At 44.9% G+C, this 25,000-nt stretch overlaps 1 protein-coding gene across 1 annotated transcript in view; it reads left to right on the top strand.

Annotated features, from left to right (window-relative positions):
* LOC130088306 (general transcription factor 3C polypeptide 1-like) overlaps positions 1-25,000 on the top strand; it is a 45,249-nt gene that overhangs the window by 19,716 nt on the left and 533 nt on the right. Inside the window, exons 9-38 of the mRNA XM_056255025.1 lie at positions 1-168; positions 4,418-4,572; positions 7,174-7,277; positions 7,371-7,524; positions 7,594-7,697; positions 8,127-8,319; positions 8,773-9,031; positions 9,396-9,560; positions 10,510-10,655; positions 10,993-11,090; positions 11,346-11,442; positions 11,529-11,709; positions 13,551-13,647; positions 13,735-13,870; positions 13,960-14,047; positions 15,119-15,271; positions 15,364-15,509; positions 17,691-17,833; positions 17,954-18,035; positions 18,413-18,525; positions 19,007-19,063; positions 19,314-19,407; positions 19,498-19,670; positions 19,954-20,262; positions 20,680-20,918; positions 21,170-21,652; positions 22,788-23,068; positions 23,140-23,713; positions 23,799-23,832; positions 23,918-24,107. The exon at positions 1-168 is cut by the window's left edge and continues 103 nt beyond it. Of these exons, the coding sequence (XP_056111000.1) occupies positions 1-168; positions 4,418-4,572; positions 7,174-7,277; positions 7,371-7,524; positions 7,594-7,697; positions 8,127-8,319; positions 8,773-9,031; positions 9,396-9,560; positions 10,510-10,655; positions 10,993-11,090; positions 11,346-11,442; positions 11,529-11,709; positions 13,551-13,647; positions 13,735-13,870; positions 13,960-14,047; positions 15,119-15,271; positions 15,364-15,509; positions 17,691-17,833; positions 17,954-18,035; positions 18,413-18,525; positions 19,007-19,063; positions 19,314-19,407; positions 19,498-19,670; positions 19,954-20,262; positions 20,680-20,918; positions 21,170-21,652; positions 22,788-23,068; positions 23,140-23,713; positions 23,799-23,832; positions 23,918-24,107 (5,216 nt within the window). The remainder of the gene's footprint in view (positions 169-4,417; positions 4,573-7,173; positions 7,278-7,370; positions 7,525-7,593; positions 7,698-8,126; positions 8,320-8,772; positions 9,032-9,395; positions 9,561-10,509; positions 10,656-10,992; positions 11,091-11,345; positions 11,443-11,528; positions 11,710-13,550; positions 13,648-13,734; positions 13,871-13,959; positions 14,048-15,118; positions 15,272-15,363; positions 15,510-17,690; positions 17,834-17,953; positions 18,036-18,412; positions 18,526-19,006; positions 19,064-19,313; positions 19,408-19,497; positions 19,671-19,953; positions 20,263-20,679; positions 20,919-21,169; positions 21,653-22,787; positions 23,069-23,139; positions 23,714-23,798; positions 23,833-23,917; positions 24,108-25,000) is intronic.

The raw sequence follows: 25,000 nt of genomic DNA, 5'->3' as shown, positions 1-25,000 counted from the left end.
GTAGCCAACACCTGCGCGAGCCGGAGCCCGAATCCGAACCGGAGCCCGAACCCGAGCCGGATCCGCCCGCAGGCGTCCCTGAGGAGGACGAGGAGGGAGCGAAGGACACGCGGCAGAAGCTCAAACAGGCCAAGCTCAGCTTCAGCAAGAAGGCCACGCCCCTCAAAAGTAAGTGGCCAATCACGACACACATGAGGTCTGCACTGAAGCCCGAACCCGGCCCGTACCCCAAATCATTTAACCCGACCTGACCCGACCATTACGGTTATATTTAAAGCCCGAACCGAACCCGAGGTCCGTTTCTCACAGTAAACACCTTTTTTTTAATATGCTGTATTTTATGATTACATGCAACCAGTGTTGTGTGTAATGCGTTACAGTAACGCAACTACTTTTTCGGGTAAAAAGTAGTGTAACGCGCTACTACTGAAAATTTGGTAACGAAACGTAGTTCATTTTTCAATTCGGCGCAACGTTACTTTCCCCAGGGACAGATTTGACAGCGATCTCCTCATTTGACAGATTTGACAGCGATCGCCATCTCCGTGAACGCCCACAGAGAGAAATGCACATAATGGATCACATAATCAGAGAGTATAGCCTATTTCTTTTCGTTTTGAATTGTTTCGTTTAAAGACATTTCAAGCTTTCTATATATATATACACTCACCGGCCACTTTATTAGGTACCCCATGCTAGTAACGGGTTGGACCCCCTTTTGCCTTCAGAACTGCCTTAATTCTTCGTGGCATAGATTCAACAAGGTGCTGGAAGCATTCCTCAGGGAGTTTGGTCCATATTGACATGATGGCATCACACAGTTGCCGCAGATTTGTCGGCTGCACATCCATGATGCGAATCTCCCGTTCCACCACATCCCAAAGATGCTCTATTGGGTTGAGATCTGGTGACTGTGGAGGCCATTTTAGTACAGTGAACTCATTGTCATGTTCAAGAAACCAATTTGAAATGATTAGAGCTTTGTGACATGGTGGAAGTAGCCATCAGAGGATGGGTACATGGTGGCCATAAAGGGATGGACATGGTCAGAAACAATGCTCAGGTAGGCCGTGGCATTTAAACGATGCCCAATTGGCACTAAGGGGCCTAAAGTGTGCCAGGAAAACATCCCCCACACCATTACACCACCACCACCAGCCTGCACAGTGGTAACAAGGCATGATGGATCCATGTTCTCATTCTGTTTACGCCAAATTCTGACTCTAACATCTGAATGTCTCAACAGAAATCGAGACTCATCAGACCAGGCAACATTTTTCCAGTCTTCAACTGTTCAATTTTGGTGAGCTCTTGCAAATTGTAGCCTCTTTTTCCTATTTGTAGTGGAGATGAGTGGTACCCGGTGGAGTCTTCTGCTGTTGTAGCCCATCCGCCTCAAGGTTGTGCGTGTTGTGGCTTCACAAATGCTTTGCTGCATACCTCGGTTGTAACGAGTGGTTATTTCAGTCACTGTTGCCCTTCTATCAGCTCGAACCAGTCTGGCCATTCTCCTCTGACCTCTGGCATCAACAAGGCATTTCCGCCCACAGAACTGCCGCTCACTGGATGTTTTTTCTTTTTCGGACCATTCTCTGTAAACCCTAGAGATGGTTGTGCGTGAAAATCCCAGTAGATTAGCAGTTTCTGAAATACTCAGACCAGCCCTTCTGGCACCAACAATCATGCCACGTTCAAAGTCACTCAAATCACCTTTCTTCCCCATACTGATGCTCGGTTTGAACTGCAGGAGATTGTCTTGACCATGTCTACATGCCTAAATGCACTGAGTTGCCGCCATGTGATTGGCTGCTTAGAAATTAAGTGTTAACGAGCAGTTGGACAGGTGTACCTAATAAAGTGGCCGGTGAGTGTATATATATATTTCTCATATCTGTGAGGCATACGCTGAGTTTCGGTTAATTTATGATGAGATGCTCCAGTTCACGCGCAATGCAAGTGACCGCGCCGGCGCCTCCATGTCATGATTATATTGTCTGCTATATTTGCTTCTTACTATCTTAAATCCAGGCAATTGGTTGATAAAAAAATATTAAAATTAAGATACAATTTATACAAAACGAAATTCACTTTAAAGGGATAGTTCACCCAAAAATGAACATTCTGTCAGTAATGACTCTCCCTCATGTTGTTCAACCCCGTAAGACTTTCGTTCATCTTCGGAACACAAATTAAGATATTTGTGATTAAATCTGAGAGCTGGATCACTCCTCCATAGGCTTCTTAAGGGATCGAAACTGGCCGGCCCAAAAGTTATGAAAGACATTGTTAAAATAGTCCGAGTGACTACAGTGGCTCAACCTTAAGTTTATCAAGCGACGAGAATACTTTCTGTGCGCAAAAAAAAATAAAAAAAATAACGACTTTATTCAACTCTTCATTTCCTTCTCTGTGGGCTCGAGATTTCACGTAGTGATATTGCGCAAAGCTTCTGTGTTGTACATCACACGTAGGCTCACTATTAGGGCTGGGCGATATATATCGCATGCGATTGTTATGCGCATCTCTTCAGTAAAGCCGGTTCCTTGATTAGTAGTAAATCGCCTTCACCTGCTTTCAGATGGAAGATATGATGCAGATATGAGTGATAAATTAACACTCAAGAGTGTTAAAGGTAATGAGATAATTAAGTGATTAATTTAGTGCTGATTGAGCATTATTGAAGACACCTGATGTTAACAAGCAGAATCACTGAAGGAGAAAATCACAAATTGTAAGCCACCGTTATGGCGATCAGTGTTTGCTTTAGTTGGACTCTTGACCCTTATACTTTCATATTTTTCTTTTGTTTGTTTGTTGTTATTGATTTATAACAGTTAAATGAACAAAGAAAATTGTGATCTGATTGTGTTGATTATGTTTTGGCATAATCATGCTGTAATCTGAAAAATGAAGCTTTTTGAAATAGTTTGGTTTATCTTGTTAGTAACAGTTTTGTGATTCTACAGCATATGATTATCAGTATTTTTCTTATAATCCAAAATTTTTAATAAACATCATTCTTATAAAAACACTTTCAAAAGAATTTATTTAGAAACACGGACATCAATAATCAGCCTGTGAATCTCAACAGTGGTGACAATAATAATGCATATTGCAGTGGCTGCCACCAATCACAACTCATTAATGACTCCCATCATGCATTGCGGTATGAATAAATTATGATCTGAATTGTCTATGTAATTTACTTTTCCCTAATTGAATATTCTGCTCGTCACCATTGTTGAGATGCATTGACTGAATCTTGACGTCTGTGTGTGCCTAAAAGAATTATTTTTTTTTAAAACAACATTTAAGAAATCCTTCATATTGTATCTAAAATTCTGGATATTTATACAGAATTAGAGTTATGCTGTAACCAACAGCATGAATCACAAACATGAAGTTCAAATGATGATTGTCATAATATAACCAACATCATTAGATGCTTTTTTTTTCTTTGTTCAACTGGTAGTTCAAGAGCCCAACTAAAGCAAACAATGATCGCCATAACGGTGGCTTACAATTTTAGATTTTCTACTTCAGTGATTCTGCTTTAGGTGTCTTCAATAATGCTCAATCATCACTCAATTAATCACTTAATTATCTCATTAACTTTAACACTCTTGAGTGTGGACTCACACACTCCCAGGTGTGTTCATTTAACACTGGAGTTTTTGCTGTGTACAAAGAGCCGTAGTTAACTGACAAGCTGAGCCATATCGCATTAAATATCGCTGGCGATACGTCCGCGATATTAGTGCGATATGGCTCAGCTTGTCACTTAACTACGGCTCTTTGTAGTAAATGCCGCTCCATCTGAAAGCAGGTGAAGGCGATTTACTACTAATCAAGGAACCGGCTTTACTGACGAGATGCGCATAACAATATCGTGCGATTTATCGCCCAGCCCTACTCACTATTGGCCGACGCTGGACATGTGTGTGATGCGTGACGTACAACCTTTGCGCTATATCACTACGTGAAATATCACAGCCGTACAGAGAAGGAAATGATTAGTTATGATGAAATGATTCCTCCTCTGATGACTGCTGTTGAGGCTGACATAGCACACACACATGCGCTAAACAGTTTTGTAAAATGATATATGGTAAAATAAAAATGATTCATATATCATTTTACAAAGCTGGTTTGCGCATGTGCCGCGCGCAGTATGTCAGCCTCAACAGCAGTCAGAGGAGGACGGCTGAAACTGCGCACTACTTCCTCTCGCGCGTGCTCGTATTAGCGGTCACAACACCGCTAGCACACGGCATATAAAGCTACATAGTTTTCCTTACTTCCGAACCCGAGGCTGTTCATTAAACGGTAACCCCTGAGTTCTCCGTCGGCTCGGGTCGGGTTCGGGCCTCTGGCACATACTGATATAAGTTTGGTTGTCACGCGTGTTTGTGTGCAGAGAAGCCGTCTGCGCGAGGGGGCGGGGCTAAAGCCTCTCAGAAGACTGCAGTTGGACAGAACACAGAGGAAGCTGGCCACGCCCCCAGCACAAGCGCCAGCCAATCACAGCACGCAGAGGAACCGCTGCCGGTGATCGTGGAGGTGCTGACGGAGGTCAGTGTGGGTTCAGGATAACAACGATGTTAACCATAACAATAAAATATTGTCATGTTAACTATAACGATAGTTACGATAATGATAACTGTACCGATAACTATACCGATAGTTACGATAATGATAACTGTAACAATAACTATAACGATAGTTACGATAATGATAACTGTAATAACTATAACGATAGTTACGATAATGATAACTGTAACGATAACTATACCGATTATTACGGTAATGATAACTGTAACAATAACTATAACGATAGTTACGATAATGATAACTGTAATAACTATAACGATAGTTACGATAATGATAACTGTAATAACTATAACGATAGTTACGATAATGATAACTGTAACGATAACTATACCGATTATTACGGTAATGATAACTAACGATAACTATACCGATAGTTACGATAATGATAACTGTAACGATAACTATAACGATAGTTACGATAATGATAACTGTAACGATAGTTACGATAATGATAACTGTAATAACTATACTGATAGTTACGATAATGATAACTGTAACGATAACTATACCGATAGTTACGATACTGATAACTGTAACGATAACTATACCGATAGTTACGATAATGATAACTGTAACGATAACTATAACGAGTATGATAATGATAACCGTAACGATAACTGTAACGATAGTTACGATAATGATAACTGTAACGATAACTATAACGAGTATGATAATGATAACTGTAACGATAACTATAACGATAGTTACTATAATGATAACTGTAACGATAACTATAACGAGTATGATAATGATAACTGTAACGATAACTATAACGATAGTTACGATAGCGATAACTGTAACGATAACTATAACGATCGTTACGATAATGATAACTGTAACGATAACTATAACGAGTATGATAATGATAACTGTAACGATAACTATAACGATCGTTACTATAATGATAACTGTAACGATAACTATAACGAGTATGATAATGATAACTGTAACGATAACTATAACGATAGTTACGATAGCGATAACTGTGACGATAACTATACCGATTATTACGGTAATGATAACTAACGATAACTATACCGATAGTTACGATAATGATAACTGTAAGATAACTATAACGATAGTTACGATAATGATAACTGCAACGATAGTTACGATAATGATAACTGTAATAACTATACCGATAGTTACGATAATGATAACTGTAACGATAACTATAACGAGTATGATAATGATAACTGTAACGATAACTGTAACGATAACTATACCGATTATTACGGTAATGATAACTGTAACGATAACTATACCGATAGTTACGATAATGATAACTGTAACGATAACTATAACGAGTATGATAATGATAACTGTAACGATAACTATAACGATCGTTACGATAATGATAACTGTAACGATAACTATAACGAGTATGATAATGATAACTGTAACGATAACTATAACGATAGTTACGATAGCAATAACTGTAACGATAACTGTAACGATAGTTACGATAATGATAACTGTAACGATAACTATAACGATAGTTACGATAGCGATAACTGTAACGATAACTATAATGATCGTTACGATAATGATAACTGTAACGATAACTAACGAGTATGATAATGATAACTATAACGATAGTTACGATAGCGATAACTGTAACGATAACTATAACGAGTATGATAATGATAACTGTAACGATAACTATAACGATAGTTACGATAATGATAACTGTAATAACTATACCGATAGTTACGATAATGATAACTGTAATAACTATACCGGTAGTTACGATAATGATAACTGTAACGATAACTATAACGATAGTTACGATAATGATAACTGTAATAACTATACCGATAGTTACGATAATGATAACTGTAACGATAACTATAACGATAGTTACGATAATGATAACTGTAACGATAACTATAACGATAGTTACGATAATGATAACTGTAATAACTATACCGATAGTTACGATAATGATAACTGTAATAACTATACCGATAGTTACGATAATGATAACTGTAACGATAACTATAACGATAGTTACGATAATGATAACTGTAACGATAACTATAACGATAGTTACGATAATGATAACTGTAATAACTATACCGATAGTTACGATAATGATAACTGTAATAACTATACCGATAGTTACTATAATGATAACTGTAACGATAACTATAACCACGATAGTTACGATAATGATAACTGTAACGATAGTTGCGATAGCGATAACTATAACGATAACTATAACGATAGTTACGATAATGATAACTGTAACGATAACTATAACGAGTATGATAATGATAACTGTAACGATAACAACAACGAGTATGATAATGATAACTGTAACGATAACTATAACGATAGTTACGATAATGATAACTGTAACGATAGTTACGATAATGATAACTGTAAGGATAACAATAACGAGGAGTATGATAATGATAACAGTAACTTTAATGATAACTTTAGCGATGACTATAACGACAGTTGTGTTAATGATAATAACTGTAACGATAACTATTAGGGTAATTGTGAACGATAAAAAGTGTTAAATGATTCTCGTGTGATGATGGTGTTTCTCCGCAGAAGACGAAGAAGGTGGAGATTCACGAGACGTATCGCCTGCTGAAGCGCAAGAACACGATCATCGAGGCCGTCCGCTGCAGCAAGATCATCGAGGGCTTCTACTCGTAAGCCTCTCTCTCTCGTGATGAGCGCTCAGCGCTGTGGCGCGTCAGATGAACACGTGTGTGTGTGTGTGTGTGTGTGTGTGTGTGTGTCAGGCTGCAGAAGCTGCTGACGGAGGAGGAGAGGAAGGATGGCGTGAGCACTAAAGTGTGTAAGAAGAGTGTGGTGAGGCTGATCCGCTCGCTGTCTCGAGAGGGCTTACTCAAACTCTACAGGACCATCGTCATACAGGACGGAGTGCAGAAGAAGGTGCGCGCACACACACACACACACACACACATTCACACACACCTCTGCTAACACACTCTTGTGTCTCAGGTTGAGTTCGTGGTTCATCCCTCTGTTACGCCTGACGATCCGCTGCTCAAGAGTGCGATAGAGCAGATCCGCATGCGCATGTCCAGCTCGGCCTCTGCAGCTCGGTGAGTACACACACACACACACACACACACACACACACACACACACACACACACCTACCTGACCTCTGCAGCTCGGTGAGTACACACACACACACACACACACACACACCTGACCTCTGCAGCTCGGTGAGCACACACACACACACACACACACACACACACACACACACTCACTCACCTGACCTCTGCAGCTCGGTGAGTACACACACACACACACACTCACTCACCTGACGTCTGCTTCACTACAGTCATTGGAGTAATCAACACTGTTGTTCATCAAGGACGCATTAAACTGATCAAAGTGACAGACATTTATAATGTTACAAAAGATTCTATTCTAATAAAACAAGAAGAGATTTCTTTCAAAAACATTAACAAACGTCCTCTAACTTTTGTTTGCGTGTGTATTTTGATTGTTGTCTTTCTCAGCGTTGAGTCTCAGGCAGAGAAAGTGAAGTCCAGCGCACAGGAGAAGAAGGAGAACAAAGCGTCACACACACGCCCGTCTCACAGCAGCGGCTCGAAGAAGGTGTCCGAGAAGATGGGCGTCACAACACTCAAATCCTTCAGACCCGTGCTCGGTACACACACACACACACACACACACACACACACACACACACACACACACACACACACACACACTCACACACAACTCAAATCCTTCAGACCTGTGCTCGGTACACACACTCACACACACACACACACACACACTCACACACAACTCAAATCCTTCAGACCTGTGCTCGGTACACACACACACACACACACACACACACACTCACACACACACACACACTCACACACAACTCAAATCCTTCAGACCTGTGCTCGGTACACACACACACACACACTCACACACACACACACACTCACACACAACTCAAATCCTTCAGACCCGTGCTCGGTACACACACACACACACACACACACACACACACACTCACACTCACACACACACACACACTCACACACAACTCAAATCCTTCAGACCTGTGCTCGGTACACACACACACACACACACACACACACACACACTCACACACACACACACTCACACACACACACTCACACACAACTCAAATCCTTCAGACCCGTGCTCGGTACACACACACACACACACACACTCACACACACACACACACACACACTCGCACACAACTCAAATCCTTCAGACCTGTGCTCGGTACACACACACACACACACACACAACACTCAAATCCTTCAGACCTGTGCTCGGTACACACACACACGCCCGTCTCACAGCAGCGGCTCGAAGAAGGTGTCCGAGAAGATGGGCGTCACAACACTCAAATCCTTCAGACCCGTGCTCGGTACACACAGACACACACACACACACACACTAACACACACAACACTCAAATCCCTCAGACCCGCGCTCGGTACACACACACACACACAACACTCAAATCCTTCAGACCTGTGCTCGGTACACACACACACACACACACACACACACACACACACACACACACACACACTCACACACAACACTCAAATCCTTCAGACCCGTGCTCGGTACACACACACACACACACACACACACACACACACACACACACACACACACACACACACACACACACACTCACACACAACACTCAAATCCTTCAGACCCGTGCTCGGTACACACACACACACACATCACATCTGAGCGCCTCATATTGTGTGTCTCAGTTCCAGGGCTCGGGCGCTCGATGGGGTTCCAGCCCAAGATGCCTCGTCTGCGTATCGTCCACTCCTTCCTGTGGTTCCTGATCTACGGCCATCCAATCAGAAGATCCAATCCTGCCGACCCGCTTCCCGACCCGGAGACCGACCCGGAGACTGAGGGGTTCAGAGGTCAGTGTGTGTGTGTGTATGATCCAATCCTGCCGACCCGGAGACTGAGGGGTTCAGAGGTCAGTGTGTGTGTGTGTATGATCCAATCCTGCCGACCCGGAGACCGACCCGGAGACTGAGGGGTTCAGAGGTCAGTGTGTGTGTGTGTGTGATCCAATCCTGCCGACCCGGAGACCAACCCGGAGATTGAGGGGTTCAGCGGTCAGTGTGTGTGTGTGTGATCCAATCCTGCCGACCCGGAGACTGAGGGGTTCAGAGGTCAGTGTGTGTGTGTGTGTGATCCAATCCTGCCGACCCGGAGACCAACCCGGAGATTGAGGGGTTCAGAGGTGTGTGTGTGTGTGTGTGTGTGTGTGTGTGTGTGTGTGTGTGTGTGTGTGTATGATCCAATCCTGCCGACCCCGAGACTGAGGGGTTCAGAGGTCAGTGTGTGTGTGTGTGTGTGTGTGTGTGTATGATCCAATCCTGCCGACCCAGAGACTGAGGGGTTCAGAGGTCAGTGTGTGTGTGTGTGTGTGTGTGTGTGTGTGTGTGTGTGTGTATGATCCAATCCTGCCGACCCGGAGACTGAGGGGTTCAGAGGTCAGTGTGTGTGTGTGTGATCCAATCCTGCCGACCCAGAGACTGAGGGGTTCAGAGGTCAGTGTGTGTGTGTGTGTGTGTGTGTGTATGATCCAATCCTGCCGACCCCGAGACTGAGGGGTTCAGAGGTCAGTGTGTGTGTGTGTGTGTGTGTGTGTGATCCAATCCTGCCGACCCGGAGACCGACCTGACTGACCCCGAGACTGAGGGGTTCAGAGGTGTGCGTGTGTGCGCGTGTGTGCGCGTGTGTGTGCGTGTGTGTGTGTGTGTGTGTGTGTGTGGGTGATCCAATCCTGCCAACACACAGCCCTACCTGGAGACTGACACTCTCAAACACGTGTGTGTGTGTGTGTGTGTGTGTGTGTAGTGTTCGTGAAGGAGAACACCTGGAAGAGGTTCATCCCCCCCATCCCGCTGCATAAAGACTTCGGGTTCGGATGGGCCCTCATCAGTGATGTTCTGGTGTCGCTGCCACTCAGCGTGTTCATGCAGGTCGTGCAGGTCAACTATCAGGTACACACACACACACACACACACACACACACACACACACACACACACCTGTGAGTTAGAGAGCACCCGCGTCCCATCATCTGTTAAGCCCCGTTCACACTACAAGTGACAAAGCGACACGATACCGTTCATTTCAATGGGGAGTGGGCGATATCCGGCGCGATTTTACACGCGCGACAGCGACCGTTAGCGACCGGATGGGGCGTGTCCTGTTTTTATTTTACTGTACAATAGTGATATATTTATTTATTGATTTGTTTGAACTTGAACGATGATAAAATAAAAGTAATATTTTGAATCATAATGTAATGAATCAGTAATGTTGTGTTGTGTTCAGGTTGCAGGTTTGGAGGAGTACCTGAATGATCCAGTGAAGAAACATTATCTGATCAGATTCCTCCCTGCTGATATAAAGAGACATCTGCTGCACAGGAGGCAAACACACACACACACACACACACACACACACACACACACACACACACACACACACTCCCTCTCTCTCTCTCCCTCTCTCACACACACTCTTTCTCTCTCTCTCACACACACTCACACTCTCTCTCTCTCTCTCTCTCTCTCTCTCTCTCTCACTCACACACACACACACACACACACACACACACACACACACACACAGTCAGATGCTGATTGTCTTTAAGTGTTGTGATGATGATGATGTCCCTCACACAGGAAGTACATCTTCAGTTTCCACGAGAGTCTCCAGAGGTTGTGTTTCATGGGTTTGCTGCAGTTCGGGCCCACGGAGAAGTTCATGGATAAAGATCAGGTGAGCAGGAGGGCACAGTCACATGATCTCTTCAGGTAATGTTTATTGTGTGTGTTATATCAAGAATACATTCATGTTTGTATTAGGTGTTTGTGTTCCTGAAGACGAAGGCTAAAATCGTGGACACGACGGTGTGCGACCCGCACTATAACATGGCCATCGAGACGATGCGTGCGTTTGAGCGGAGACACTACGTGTTCAGCAGCGCTCAGGACGTGGAGAACTACTGGTTCGACCTGCTGTGTGTGTGTCTCAACACACCTCTAGGTACAGACACACAACCTGCGGTATCACTCATGGGTGTGAAGTCAGAGTTACGATGGTTGGTTCATTCAGCTGCTATGAAAGCTTGGAATAGCCTAAACACAACACTACCGCAACACTACCGCAACATTACTGTGACATTACTGAGCCAAAACCTCAAGCTAAACACAACACTACCGCAACACTACCGCAACATTACTGCGACATTACTGAGCCAAAACCTCAAGCTAAACACAACACTACCGCAACACTACCGCAACACTACCGCGACACTACCGCGACATTACTGAGCCAAAACCTCAAGCTAAACACAACACTACCGCAACATTACTGCAACACTACTGCGACATTACTGAGCCAAACCCTCAAGCTAAACACAACACTACCGCAACATTACTGCAGCACTACCGCAACACTACCGCAACATTACTGCAGCACTACCGCAACACTACCGCAACATTACTGCAGCACTACCGCAACACTACCGCAACATTACTGCAGCACTACCGCAACACTACCGCAACATTACTGCAGCACTACCGCAACACTACCGCAACATTACTGCGACATTACTGAGCCAAACCCTCAAGCTAAACACAACACTACCGCAACATTACTGCAACACTACTAAAGGGTGGCAGTGGCTCAGTGGTTCATGTAGGTTGTCTACAAACTGGAAGGTTGGTGGTTCAATCTTCGGTTCCACCTGACCAATTGTCGAGGTGTCCATGAGCAAGACACCTAACCCCAGCTGCTCCCGACGAGCTGGATGGCGCCTTGTATGGCTGACACCGCCGTCGGTGTGTGAATGAGTGTATGAATGGGTGAATGTGAGGCAAATTGTAAAGCGCTTTGGTGGCCATTGGGTCTGTGAAAGCGCTATATAAATGCAGTCCATTTACCATTTACCACTACTGAGCCAAACCCTCAAGCTAAACACAACTCTACCATAACATTACTGCGCCAAACCCTCAAGCTAAACACAACACTACCGCAACACTACCGCAACATCACTGCAACACTACCGCAACATCACTGCAACATTACTGAGCCAGACCCTCAAGCTAAACACAACACTACCGCAACACTACTGAGCCAAACCCTCAAGCTAAACACAACACTACCACAACACTAACGCAACATTACTGCAACACTACTGAGCCAAACCCTCAAGCTAAACACAACACTACCGCAACACTACCGCAACACTACTGAGCCAAACCCTCAAGCTAAACACAACACTACCACAACTCTACCATAACATTACTGCGCCAAACCCTCAAGCTAAACACAACACTACCAAAACACTACCGCAACATTAGTGCAACACTACTGAGCCAAACCATCAAGCTAAACACAACAATACCGCAAACCTACCGCAACACTTCTGAGCCAAACCCTAAAGCTGAACACAACACTACCACAACTCTACCATAACATTACTGCGCCAAACCCTCAAGCTAAACACAACACTACCGCAACACTACCGCAACATCACTGCAACACTACCGCAACATCACTGCAACATTACTGAGCCAGACCCTCAAGCTAAACACAACACTACCGCAACATCACTGCAACACTACCGCAACACTACCGCAACATTACTGCAACATTACTGAGCCAGACCCTCAAGCTAAACACAACACTACCGCAACATCACTGCAACATTACTGAGCCAGACCCTCAAGCTAAACACAACACTACCACAACATCACTGCAACACTACCGCAACATTACTGCGACATTACTGCAACATCACTGCAACACTACCTCAACATTACTGCGCCAAACCCTCAGCCCGAATAGAACAACCGTACTGTAACCACAAATGTGTGTTTCAGGAGTAATCCGGCCGCGCCCTGGTGATAATGCTGAGGGGGCGGAGTCTGACGTCGCCATGACAATGGAGCGCAATACCAGGCTGCTGTACACTCTACAGTGAGTCAGCCGTTCTGATTGGCTCAGGCTGTATAGTCTGTCACCTGATTGGCTGATGTCACATTTGCTTGTGTTTCCGGTTGCTAGGGGCAGTTGTGACGTGGTGGATGATGGGGTTACCCCCGGCGACGGGCAGGGCGCTGGCGGACTGGACTCCTGCTTTTTCAGCCACCTGAAACGCAACTGGACGTGGACCAGTCACCTGATCAACCAAAACAAACAGGTATACACACACACACACACACACACACACACACGTGTGTGATGTCAGCACTGTTGCGCTGTGTGTTAATGTCTTTGCGATGTTGTCAGAGCACTGAAGATTCAGGAACACATCACACCGTCAGACTGAGGAACCTGCTGTCCAAACACCCTCCGCCCAAACCGGCTACGCTCACTGGTAACACACACACACACATTCAGAACTGTTGCCGTGCTGTGAATAGGGGCTTTTTCACCGGAGGAACCTCTTCATAGTTCCTAGAACTATTGGTGGAAGTTTCCGGTTTTGGCGTGTTCGCACCGCAGGAACTAGGAATGATTTTAGTTCTAGGAACTCCTTTTGGGGGAACTAATTTACTCCTACTTCAGAGTCGGTCTAACCCAGCGCTATAGGAACTGTCAGTGACGTTGGTGTTCGCTGATTGGCGTGAAACACCAGAACCCGCCATTTAAAAAAAAAAGCTGTGTAAACACAGATTATAGCCTATATATTTACTCCACAATCTAACTCTACGAACATGTAAAACAGTGATAGATGAGCCTCTTAATCTTTACACTGAGGAGAAAACCCAACACAGCTTTGAAGGGAACAAGAGAAGCATGATTATGTATTTCTGCTCAGCAACACTGGACATCAACCACACGGCAAACACTAATACTTTTTTATTACTGTCTAGTTCTATATAATAACGTATTAGACAGGACTGTTAGACAGATCGGAAACTAATGAACGGAGAATGAGAATGCGAGCACAGGCGTGCTCACCGCCGTCAAAATAAGTCACAGTAACAAGCGTTTCTTCTTCACTTCAGAGTTCCTACTAGCGGTGCGAACGCAACCAGGAAAACATTCCTATGGGAACCATTAGTTCTCGGGGAACCACCCTGGAGGCTCGTTCCTATAACTATCCGGTGCGAAAGCCCCATTGGCCAATCAAAGCATTAAGCCATCTAAGCTGTGCTGTGTTCGAAATCGCCCCCTATACCCTCATTCACTAATAGGTTCACTATTCCCTACATTAGTCCACTGAAGGAGTGGATGAAAACGAGTGAGTTAATTCGGACAATGAGTGCATCAGAAGCCCTGCAGCTTTTCCATAGTTTGTGCTGTTCCATAGTAATGTCCACGGTTTCGGACACCACTACAAATGGCTGTCCCCTCAAATAGTGCCCTATTTAAGGGTATAGGGGGAGATTTCAGACACAGCCCTGGTGTTATATCCGATTATGAGTCTCTGTGGGGTGTTCAGGGGCGAAGGTGGCGCCCCCTGCTGTCCTGGAGGAGGAGGTGCGTCTGAGCTCGCAGCCGGCCAGCAGAAACCAGGAGGTGTGTGGAGGACGAAACCTCAAACGCAAGAGACCCAAGACAGACAGCAGCAAACCGGCACGCAAGAAGAAGAAAGGTACTGGCGCTGACAGAACGTTGATGTATTAAACGGTGGTGATGTCATGTAGCTCATCGGGACGTGTGTGTGTGTGTGTGTGTGTGTGTCAGTGCGAGCGAGCAGGCAGAGTCAGGCCCAGGACGAGACGGACCAGCGTGCTCTTCTACAGATGACCAGGCAGAGAGTGGCGTGGACACACATGGAGGACAGTCTCCTGATGCTGTGCCGCGTCGCCAGCCACTTCCTCAACCGCAAGGTACCCGCGCACACACACATACACTAGTGTTCGTTAACACGAAAAATGTTTGTTGATTACCTGTTTTCTGTGACGACATCATTAAACACTATCTCAATATGAAAGTGGAAACGCGACTGGCCCCAACAGGGTGCTGAAGTGTTGGGTTGATCGAGACCACAAGCAGTTCTGTCTTCACAAGGTTTAGTTGAATGTGATGGTCCTTCATCCAGAAAGAAATGTCTGTCAGGCAGGTCAAGCTGCTCCCGTCAGATCCTCTGGCTGGAATGAAAGGTAGAGTTGTGTGTTTTGTCAGCGTAACAGTGATGGGAAAAGCCTTGTTTCTGAATGACAGATCCTAGTGATGACATGTAGATGGAGAAGAGAAGTGGCCCCAGCACTGAGCCCTGAGGCACTCCAGTAGCTAGATGATAACAGTGATGGGATAAACCATGTTTCTGAATGACAGACACTAGTGATGACATGTAGATGGAGAAGAGAGCGGTCCCAGCACTGAGCCCTGAGGCACTCCAGTAGCTAGATGATAACAGTGATGGTATAAACCATGTTTCTGAATGACAGACACTAGTGATGACATGTAGATGGAGAAGAGAAGCAGTCCCAGCACTGAGCCCTGAGGCACTCCATTAGCTAGATGATAACAGTGATGGGATAAACCATGTTTCTGAATGACAGATCCTAGTGATGACATGTAGATGGAGAAGAGAAGCAGTCCCAGCACTGAGCCCTGAGGCACTCCAGTAGCTAGATGATAACAGTGATGGGATAAACCATGTTTCTGAATGACAGATCCTAGTGAGGACTTGTAGATGGAGAAGAGAAGCAGTCCCAGCACTGAGCCCTGAGGCACTCCAGTAGCTAGATGATAACAGTGATGGGATAAACCATGTTTCTGAATGACAGATCCTAGTGATGACATGTAGATGGAGAAGAGAAGCAGTCCCAGCACTGAGCCCTGAGGCACTCCAGTAGCTAGATGATAACAGTGATGGGATAAACCATGTTTCTGAATGACAGATCCTAGTGATGACATGTAGATGGAGAAGAGAAGCAGTCCCAGCACTGAGCCCTGAGGCACTCCAGTAGCTAGATGATAACAGTGATGGGATAAACCATGTTTCTGAATGACAGATCCTAGTGAGGACTTGTAGATGGAGAAGAGAAGCGGTCCCAGCACTGAGCCCTGAGGCACTCCAGTAGCTAGATGATAACAGTGATGGGATAAACCATGTTTCTGAATGACAGACACTAGTGATAACATGTAGATGGAGAAGAGAAGCAGTCCCAGCACTGAGCCCTGAGGCACTCCAGTAGCTAGATGATAACAGTGATGGGATAAACCATGTTTCTGAATGACAGATCCTAGTGAGGACTTGTAGATGGAGAAGAGAAGCGGTCCCAGCACTGAGCCCTGAGGCACTCCAGTAGATAGATGATAACAGTGATGGGATAAACCATGTTTCTGAATGACAGATCCTAGTGATGACATGTAGATGGAGAAGAGAAGCAGTCCCAGCACTGAGCCCTGAGGCACTCCAGTAGCTAGATGATAACAGTGATGGGATAAACCATGTTTCTGAATGACAGACACTAGTGATGACATGTAGATGGAGAAGAGAAGCAGTCCCAGTACTGAGCCCTGAGGCACTCCAGTAGCTAGATGATAACAGTGATGGGATAAACCATGTTTCTGAATGACAGACACTAGTGATGACATGTAGATGGAGAAGAGAAGCGGTCCCAGCACTGAGCCCTGAGGCACTCCAGTGGCTAGATGATAACAGTGATGGGATAAACCATGTTTCTGAATGACAGATCCTAGTGATGACATGTAGATGGAGAAGAGAAGCAGTCCCAGTACTGAGCCCTGAGGCACTCCAGTAGATAGATGATAACAGTGATGGGATAAACCATGTTTCTGAATGACAGATCCTAGTGATGACATGTAGATGGAGAAGAGAAGCAGTCCCAGTACTGAGCCCTGAGGCACTCCAGTAGCTAGATGATAACAGTGATGGGATAAACCATGTTTCTGAATGACAGACACTAGTGATGACATGTAGATGGAGAAGAGAAGCGGTCCCAGCACTGAGCCCTGAGGCACTCCAGTGGCTAGATGATAACAGTGATGGGATAAACCATGTTTCTGAATGGGTGTATTTATATGGTGTGTGTGTGTAGCTGAAGAGGCCGTTCGTGCCCTGGACAGTGGTTCGTGACGTGCTGCATGCTGAGTTTGAGTTATCGCTGGATAAAACCTCTCTGTCTGTCAGCCGACGCTCACGCTACATCATGAAGAACCCGCAGACCTGCCTGAACTACAGGTGTGTGTACAAATACACTCTCTCACACACTCACACTGCTCTTTATAATGCAGGCTGACACACACTGCGTCTGGCTTTAGAGTAATGGAGCTCAGTGTAAATCTGATGGCTGTTTTGTAGGATTTGTCTGGCTGAGATGTATCAGGATAAAGAGCTGATGGCCAAATTCCTGAACCGAACTGACGACTACAACGATGTGAAGGTGAGACGCGATTCTTCAATGATTCTGAATCAATTCTGTTTTTTAAGATTTTTAATGTCGTTTTAATCTGACCTGTATTAATCTGAAATCGTTTTTAGATTTTTTGGATAAATGGGTCTAAGAAATCTTTAGTTTCTACACTGTAAAACTGCAATTGTGGTCAGAAAAATAATCTTGTTTTCCCTTTGAATAAAGAGTATTTTTCTGACTCCTTTGACAGATATTTGTTCTTGTTTTAGCACAAACTCGGTTCATTTTGATAGATTTGTCAGAAAACAAGACTTTAATATCTTCAGTCATTTCGCTTCTCCAGTAAAAAATTTAAATTGGATTGTGACTGCATGAGTCGTATCTAATTGTGTGTGTGTGTGTTACAGGTGTGTGCTGAGGAGTATAAGGAGTTTGTACGCTCTCTGAGGTTAAAGTTCAGCTCCAGCTACGGCTCCAGTGATGTCATCATACCTGACACGCGAGACGAGCTCTTTCACAAGTACACACACACCCATGTTATTTTAGTATTACAGTTTTTATTCATATTCCAAATTAGCTTTTATTTTTATATTTTTATTATTATTTTGATTTTATATTATTTTTATATTTGAGAATTTTAATTGAGTAATGTTAGTGCTTTTATCATTTTTAGGCGTTTTAATGTATGCTTCTATATAGCTTTATTTTTGTTTCAGTTTTAGTAGTTTTATTACATAAATCAGTTAGTTGCCAATGCAACATTTCTGGTTTTCATTTTATATGTATATATATATATATATATATATATATATATATATATATATATATATATATATATATATATATATATATAAATAAATAAATTTATATATATTTTTTATTTCAATTACTTATTTATTTTTTAGTTAACAATAAGAACACTGAATCTTATTCTCTGCAGATGAGCCTTTCAGTCTTACGTGTGTGTGTGTGTGTGTGTGTGTGTGTGTGTGTTTCCTCAGGTTTAAGGTGTACACAATCGACGAATCACTTGAGCGCACTATAGACATCTTGAAGAGGTGTGTGTGTAATAACGTCACGCTATTAAATTTTACTGAACAAACTGACACAATTTTATGTTTAAATCCTGCAAGATACTATAAATCAAACACTATTCTTATTATCATTATTAATATGAATAAAAATGCAGAGTAATGCAAGAAAGTTCCAGGAGAGTGAAAACACATCAGTGTCTGTTAAGCATTGTCTGATGGTTTGGCCAGTGGAGTTTGTGTTTGGATGTTGGACTGTAATGACTGTGTGTTTCAGGAAGGAGGACATTGATGTTCTGGTGCTGTTTAATTTAATTCAGAGCACGCTAGTGCTCACAAACGCTCAGATGAAGAACTACCGACCCTTCCAGGTACACACACACACACACACACACACACACACAGTGTATACTGTGTTCATGTATGAGTGACGTGTCAGTGATCGTGTGTGTGTGTTCTAGACGTTCTGTCTGTACACGCGCTACAGCGAGGAGGTTTTGTCCCAGGCCTTCCAGACGTGTCGTAACCGGGCGCTAGTGAACCGGCGGCGGCCCATCACCAAAGCCCACCTGAAGAAGTGCCACTCGCTGCCCTTCCTGCCCATGTCCTACCAGCTGTCCCAGCACTACTACAGGTCTCACACACACACACACACACACACACACACCTGCCCATGTCCTACCAGCTGTCCCAGCACTACTACAGGTCTCACACACACACACACACACACACACACACACACACACACCTGCCCATGTCCTACCAGCTGTCCCAGCACTACTACAGGTCTCACACACACACACACACACACACACACACACACACACACCTGCCCATGTCCTACCAGCTGTCCCAGCACTACTACATGCTTTATTGGAGTGAAAGTTGCACCTCTAAGGTCGGTCCGTGTGCTGCAGGTTCTTCACGTGGCGTTTCCCGAGCCTGGTCTTTAACGAGGCGTTCGATCTGATGACGGGCTTATATGAGGGCGACCGCAGTGACAGACCCAGCAGCTTCCACTTCCAGAAGGACCCCGAGGGCCCGGGGGCCGAGGAGCAGGAGCCCCACCCGCAGGGCATGCTGCAGTTCCCAATGGACGCTCCAGGGGGCGCCAGCGCCTGCTGCCTGACCCTCATGACCCTGGGCCTGCTGACCCTGGACCTCAGCGTCCCGCAGCAGATCGTGGTGGTGGACAGTTCGCTGGTGGACAACGAGGTGGTCAAGAGGTGCTGCGCTCAGATACACACACACAGATACACACACACGCTAATGACCTGTTCAGCACCAGCACACCAGAGCTATATTAGCGTTCACACCATCAGACAATAACTGTAACAATAACTAATCATAGTTACAACGACAACTGTGATACCTGTGTTATTATAAGCGTTTTATCATCTGGATGCAGGAAGCAGGATGGATTCTGATTGGCTGTCAATATTTTTATCGTTCATCCGCTGGAAAAACATCACTCTGAAAGAGTGTTATCGTTCATCTGTTGTGATTGTTATAGTTGCGTTGTGGACTTTGCTGTTCTCTTAGAGCGATCATTAAAACTTCAGTTATAGTTATCGTCCCTCAACACTCTCACAGCTGACGTGTGTGTGTGTGTGTGTGTGTGTGTGTGTGTGTGTGTGTTTCAGCCTCACGAAAGCGCTGGAGGAGGACGAGGAGGAGGACGAGAGGAAGAGGAGGCCGGAGGTCAAGCCCACACAGGCGTCTCACACCAACTACCTGCTGATGAGGGGATACTACGCTCCCGGGATCCTGCGCTCGCAGAACACACTCAACTCCAACAGCACCGACAACATCATGGTCAACGCCTGCACCGTCCACCTGCAGCTGAGACGCACACCCCAACACACACTCTTCACTGCAGAGGGTGCGCTCACACACACACACTCTTCACTGCAGAGGGTGCGCTCACACACACACACACACACACACTCTTCACTGCAGAGGGTGCGCTCACACACACACACTCTTCACTGCAGAGGGTGCGCTCACACACACACACACACACACACACTCTTCACTGCAGAGGGTGCGCTCACACACACACACACACACACACTCTTCACTGCAGAGGGTGCGCTCACACACACACACCCCAACACACACTCTTCACTGCAGAGGGTGCGCTCACACACACACACTCTTCACTGCAGAGGGTGCGCTCACACACACACACACACACACACACACACTCTTCACTGCAGAGGGTGCGCTCACACACACACACACCCCAACACACTCTTCACTGCAGAGGGTGCGCTCACACACACACACACACACACACCCCAACACACTCTTCACTGCAGAGGGTGCGCTCACACACACACACACACACACACACACACTCTTCACTGCAGAGGGTGCGCTCACACACACACACACACACACACACACTCTTCACTGCAGAGGGTGCGCTCACACACACACACACCCCAACACACTCTTCACTGCAGAGGGTGCGCTCACACACACACACACCCCAACACACTCTTCACTGCAGAGGGTGCGCTCACACACACACACACACACACACCCCAACACACTCTTCACTGCAGAGGGTGCGCTCACACACACACACACACACACTCTTCACTGCAGAGGGTGCGCTCACACACACATACTCTTCACTGCAGAGGGTGCGCTCACACACACACACACACACACACACACACACACACACACACACACACACACACACACCCCAACACACTCTCTTCACTGCAGAGGGTTTTACAGATGCTAGAAATTTGGCTTTCATGTTAGACAGTATTCTAGCTTACTACATGCAGAGTTTTTTTTTGTCCCATAATTAGAAACCTTTTTTTTTAGAATTTAGTAGTAGGAAATTACTAGTCATCTAGTTTTTTATATCAGCTTTGCCTTCCGTTAATTTTGTGAATTGGTGAGTTTCGTCAGGGCGTGAAGAAATATAGAGCTGAGTATCATCAGCATAACAGTGAAAGCTAACTCCATGTTTCCTAATGATATCTCCTAATGGTAGCATGTACAGAGTGAACAGCAGCGGTCCTAGTACTGAGCCTTGTGGTACGCCATACTGAACTTGTGATCGATAAGACATCTCTTCATTTACTGCTACAAACTGATAACGGATATGGGTCTCCCTGATATTATCAATCTTGCAAGTAAAGAAGGTCATAAAGTCATCACTGCTGTGCTGTTTGGAAACGAGAGTTTATTTCTTGTTAAGTTAGCCACTGAATCAAATAAATACCTCTGGTTGTGTTTGTTTTCTTCTAAGAGCAAAGAGAAATAAGCAGATCTAGCCGTTTTTAAGGTCCTTCTGTATGCGATAATACTGTCTTTCCAAGAAATGCGAAAAACCCCTAGTTTTTTTTTCTTTGCTCGCTGTACCACGGCGTTGGACTATTTACTTTAATCTTCTTTAAGCGAAGGAGCAACTGTGTCTAAAGTGCTGTCAATAGTTTCTGTCACAATATCGAGTTCTTCTAAGCTATCCGGGATGCTGAGATGATGAAACTGATCAGGAAGATTATTAATAAAGCAATCTTTAGTGGTAGAAGTGATAGGTCTAACATATTTATAACACGGAGTCGGCTTTGCAGCCTTGGCTAAATGAAGTTTAAACGAGACTAGATCTGAGATCACACACCCCAACACACTCTTCACTGCAGACGGTTCGCACACACACTCACACACATACATTATCTATTATTCAAACATTATGGTTTCTCATTCCTGACTCTGTCACCTGTAGCTGACGGTGTCTCAGCGCTGTCTCCGTCCGCTCCTCCGTCTCTCCCGCTGTGGTTCACGCGTGTGTATCGCTCGGCAGCCGTCGATCCGCAGACCTTCCTGGAGCGGTGTGTGAGCGCGCCGGGTTACGGAGCGCAGGACGTGCAGGCGGTGACGGAGATCAGAGACGCCGTGGGGGAGGGGGCGGAGTTTGGCATTGACAGACAGGACCTCCTTGAGCGCTTCATACACCTGGAGCAACCCGAGAAGGGGCGGAGCCGAACTCTCCAGCAGTACATACAGGTGAGAGAGAGAGAGAGAGAGAGAGAAATAATGCGTGAGTTCACTTGAGTTGAGTGTGTGTGTGTGTGTAGGATCTGGTGGATGGAGAGCAGCTGGTGGAGGTGGGCGCTCTCTCTCAGAGGCTGGTGTGTGCGGAGGCTTCGTCTCATTGGCTGTTGAAGAGCGTGTGTGATGGTGTGCAGATGCAGCAGCCGTTCCTGAAGAGAGGCCCCGCCCATGACTCCGCCCACACCACACCCCCACCTACCAAGAGACGGGCCCAGGAATCTGATTTCCAGGAAACTGTTGCCATGGAAGGAGCCTCCACAAGCACAGCTGTCAATCAAACGGTTGCCATGGATCCTGTCTCCACAACTACAGCTGTCAATCAGATGGTTGCCTCCACAACTACAGCTGTCAATCAAACGGTTGCCATGGATCCTGTCTCCATGAGCACAGCTGTCAATCATCCTGTTGCCATGGATCCTGTCTCCACAACTACAGCTGTCAATCAGACGGTTGCCATGGATCCTGTCTCCACGGACCAGTCTGTAACTCTGGAGACTGATGCTGAGCAGACGGATGCTGTGGAGGAGGCGGCGGTTCGTATGACAGATGTAAAAGGGGTGGGGCTTAATAAAGACTCCGCCCCCTCTCAGATCAGAGGTGTGTGTTTGGACTCTGAAGAGGTTTGACTTTGATTTGTTGTCATGTGTTTGAGTGTTGATCAGTGTGTTGCTTGTGGTTTCAGATGGTGCTGAAGGAGCTGCTGATCCGGATGAACAGTGAGTGAATCACATGACCCTCGGGTGTAGTGTAATGCAGTCATCAGTGCACTGCAGTAATGCCTGTTGGTCCCTCTGTCAGCAGCTGGGAGTCGGTGCGGTTCGTCAGCCGGCCGTGGCGTGTGGTGGACGGCTCGCTGAACCGGCCGGTGTGTAAGGGCATGCTGGAGTCGCTGCTGCTGCACGTGATGTCGAGCCCGGCGCTGCGCGAGTCTGTGCTGCTGCAGCACTACAGTCAGGTGTTGCAGCCCGTGGTCATCCTGGACCTGCTGCAGGTGAAGCCCAACCAGCCACACAACATGAGGACTGCAGTGTCTGACCCCTGTGCTCTGCAGACAAGCTAGCCATGCACCCAAACCTCGGCTGCTGGAAATTATCGGCCCAAAATGGCATTTTTTGGGGTTTTTGGCCGAAAGACAAAAAAGGCAGAAAATGAAAGCCGAAAATGATCCCTTACTATAGGACCACTTTATTTTAAGAATAGGTCAAAAAATAAATCTGTTAAATCTGATTCTGCTTCGTAGAACTAAAAGAAGAATTTTATATTGATATTTAATATTTTAATATAGGCCTATTTTCTGTGCAATTTTTGTGTAACTTGAAATAAGTGTGGTTCTTTTATTGGTTTATTTTATTTTATTGCCTTGATTTTATTTTTTTAGATTCATTAAATTATTGAATTTTAATTAAACAGTTTAATAATTATACAATTATCCCCCCCCAAAAAACGAATTTAAAATAGATAAAAAAAAAAAAAAAAAATTAAAGTAATTTTCGGTTTAGGATTTCGGTCAAGTGTATCCAGAAGTTTCGGTTTCGGCCCAGAATTTTAATTTCGGTGCATTCCTACTAAAAACCTATTACCTACTGTGGCGTTCCAGGTAAAAAAATGACCCGTCTTTTTCAATCGCTTTTAAATTTTTCATTATGCTATAAATTATAAACAAATATTGGATTCAATCTTTTTGTCAACTTGTTTTGTCATCTACTTCATTTTTTAAATGAAAAAAGTACACTTACACCTTAAACACTGAGGAGCTTGAGTTCAGATCAATGAGCCCTTCGATCATTCAGTGACAAAGAAACTCAAAAAAAAAAAAAAAATCATAGCCGGGTTATTTTTGACCCAAGGTAAGTGCAACAAAGTGGGGGTAAAAAACAAAAAAGT

Source organism: Rhinichthys klamathensis, unplaced genomic scaffold (genome assembly GCF_029890125.1).
Source record: "Rhinichthys klamathensis goyatoka isolate OS25496 unplaced genomic scaffold, OSU_Roscu_1.1 h1tg000116l_1, whole genome shotgun sequence".
Taxonomy (NCBI): domain Eukaryota; kingdom Metazoa; phylum Chordata; class Actinopteri; order Cypriniformes; family Leuciscidae; genus Rhinichthys; species Rhinichthys klamathensis.
Note: the sequence above shows the minus strand (reverse complement) of the source record. Positions and strands in the feature narration are given on the sequence as shown.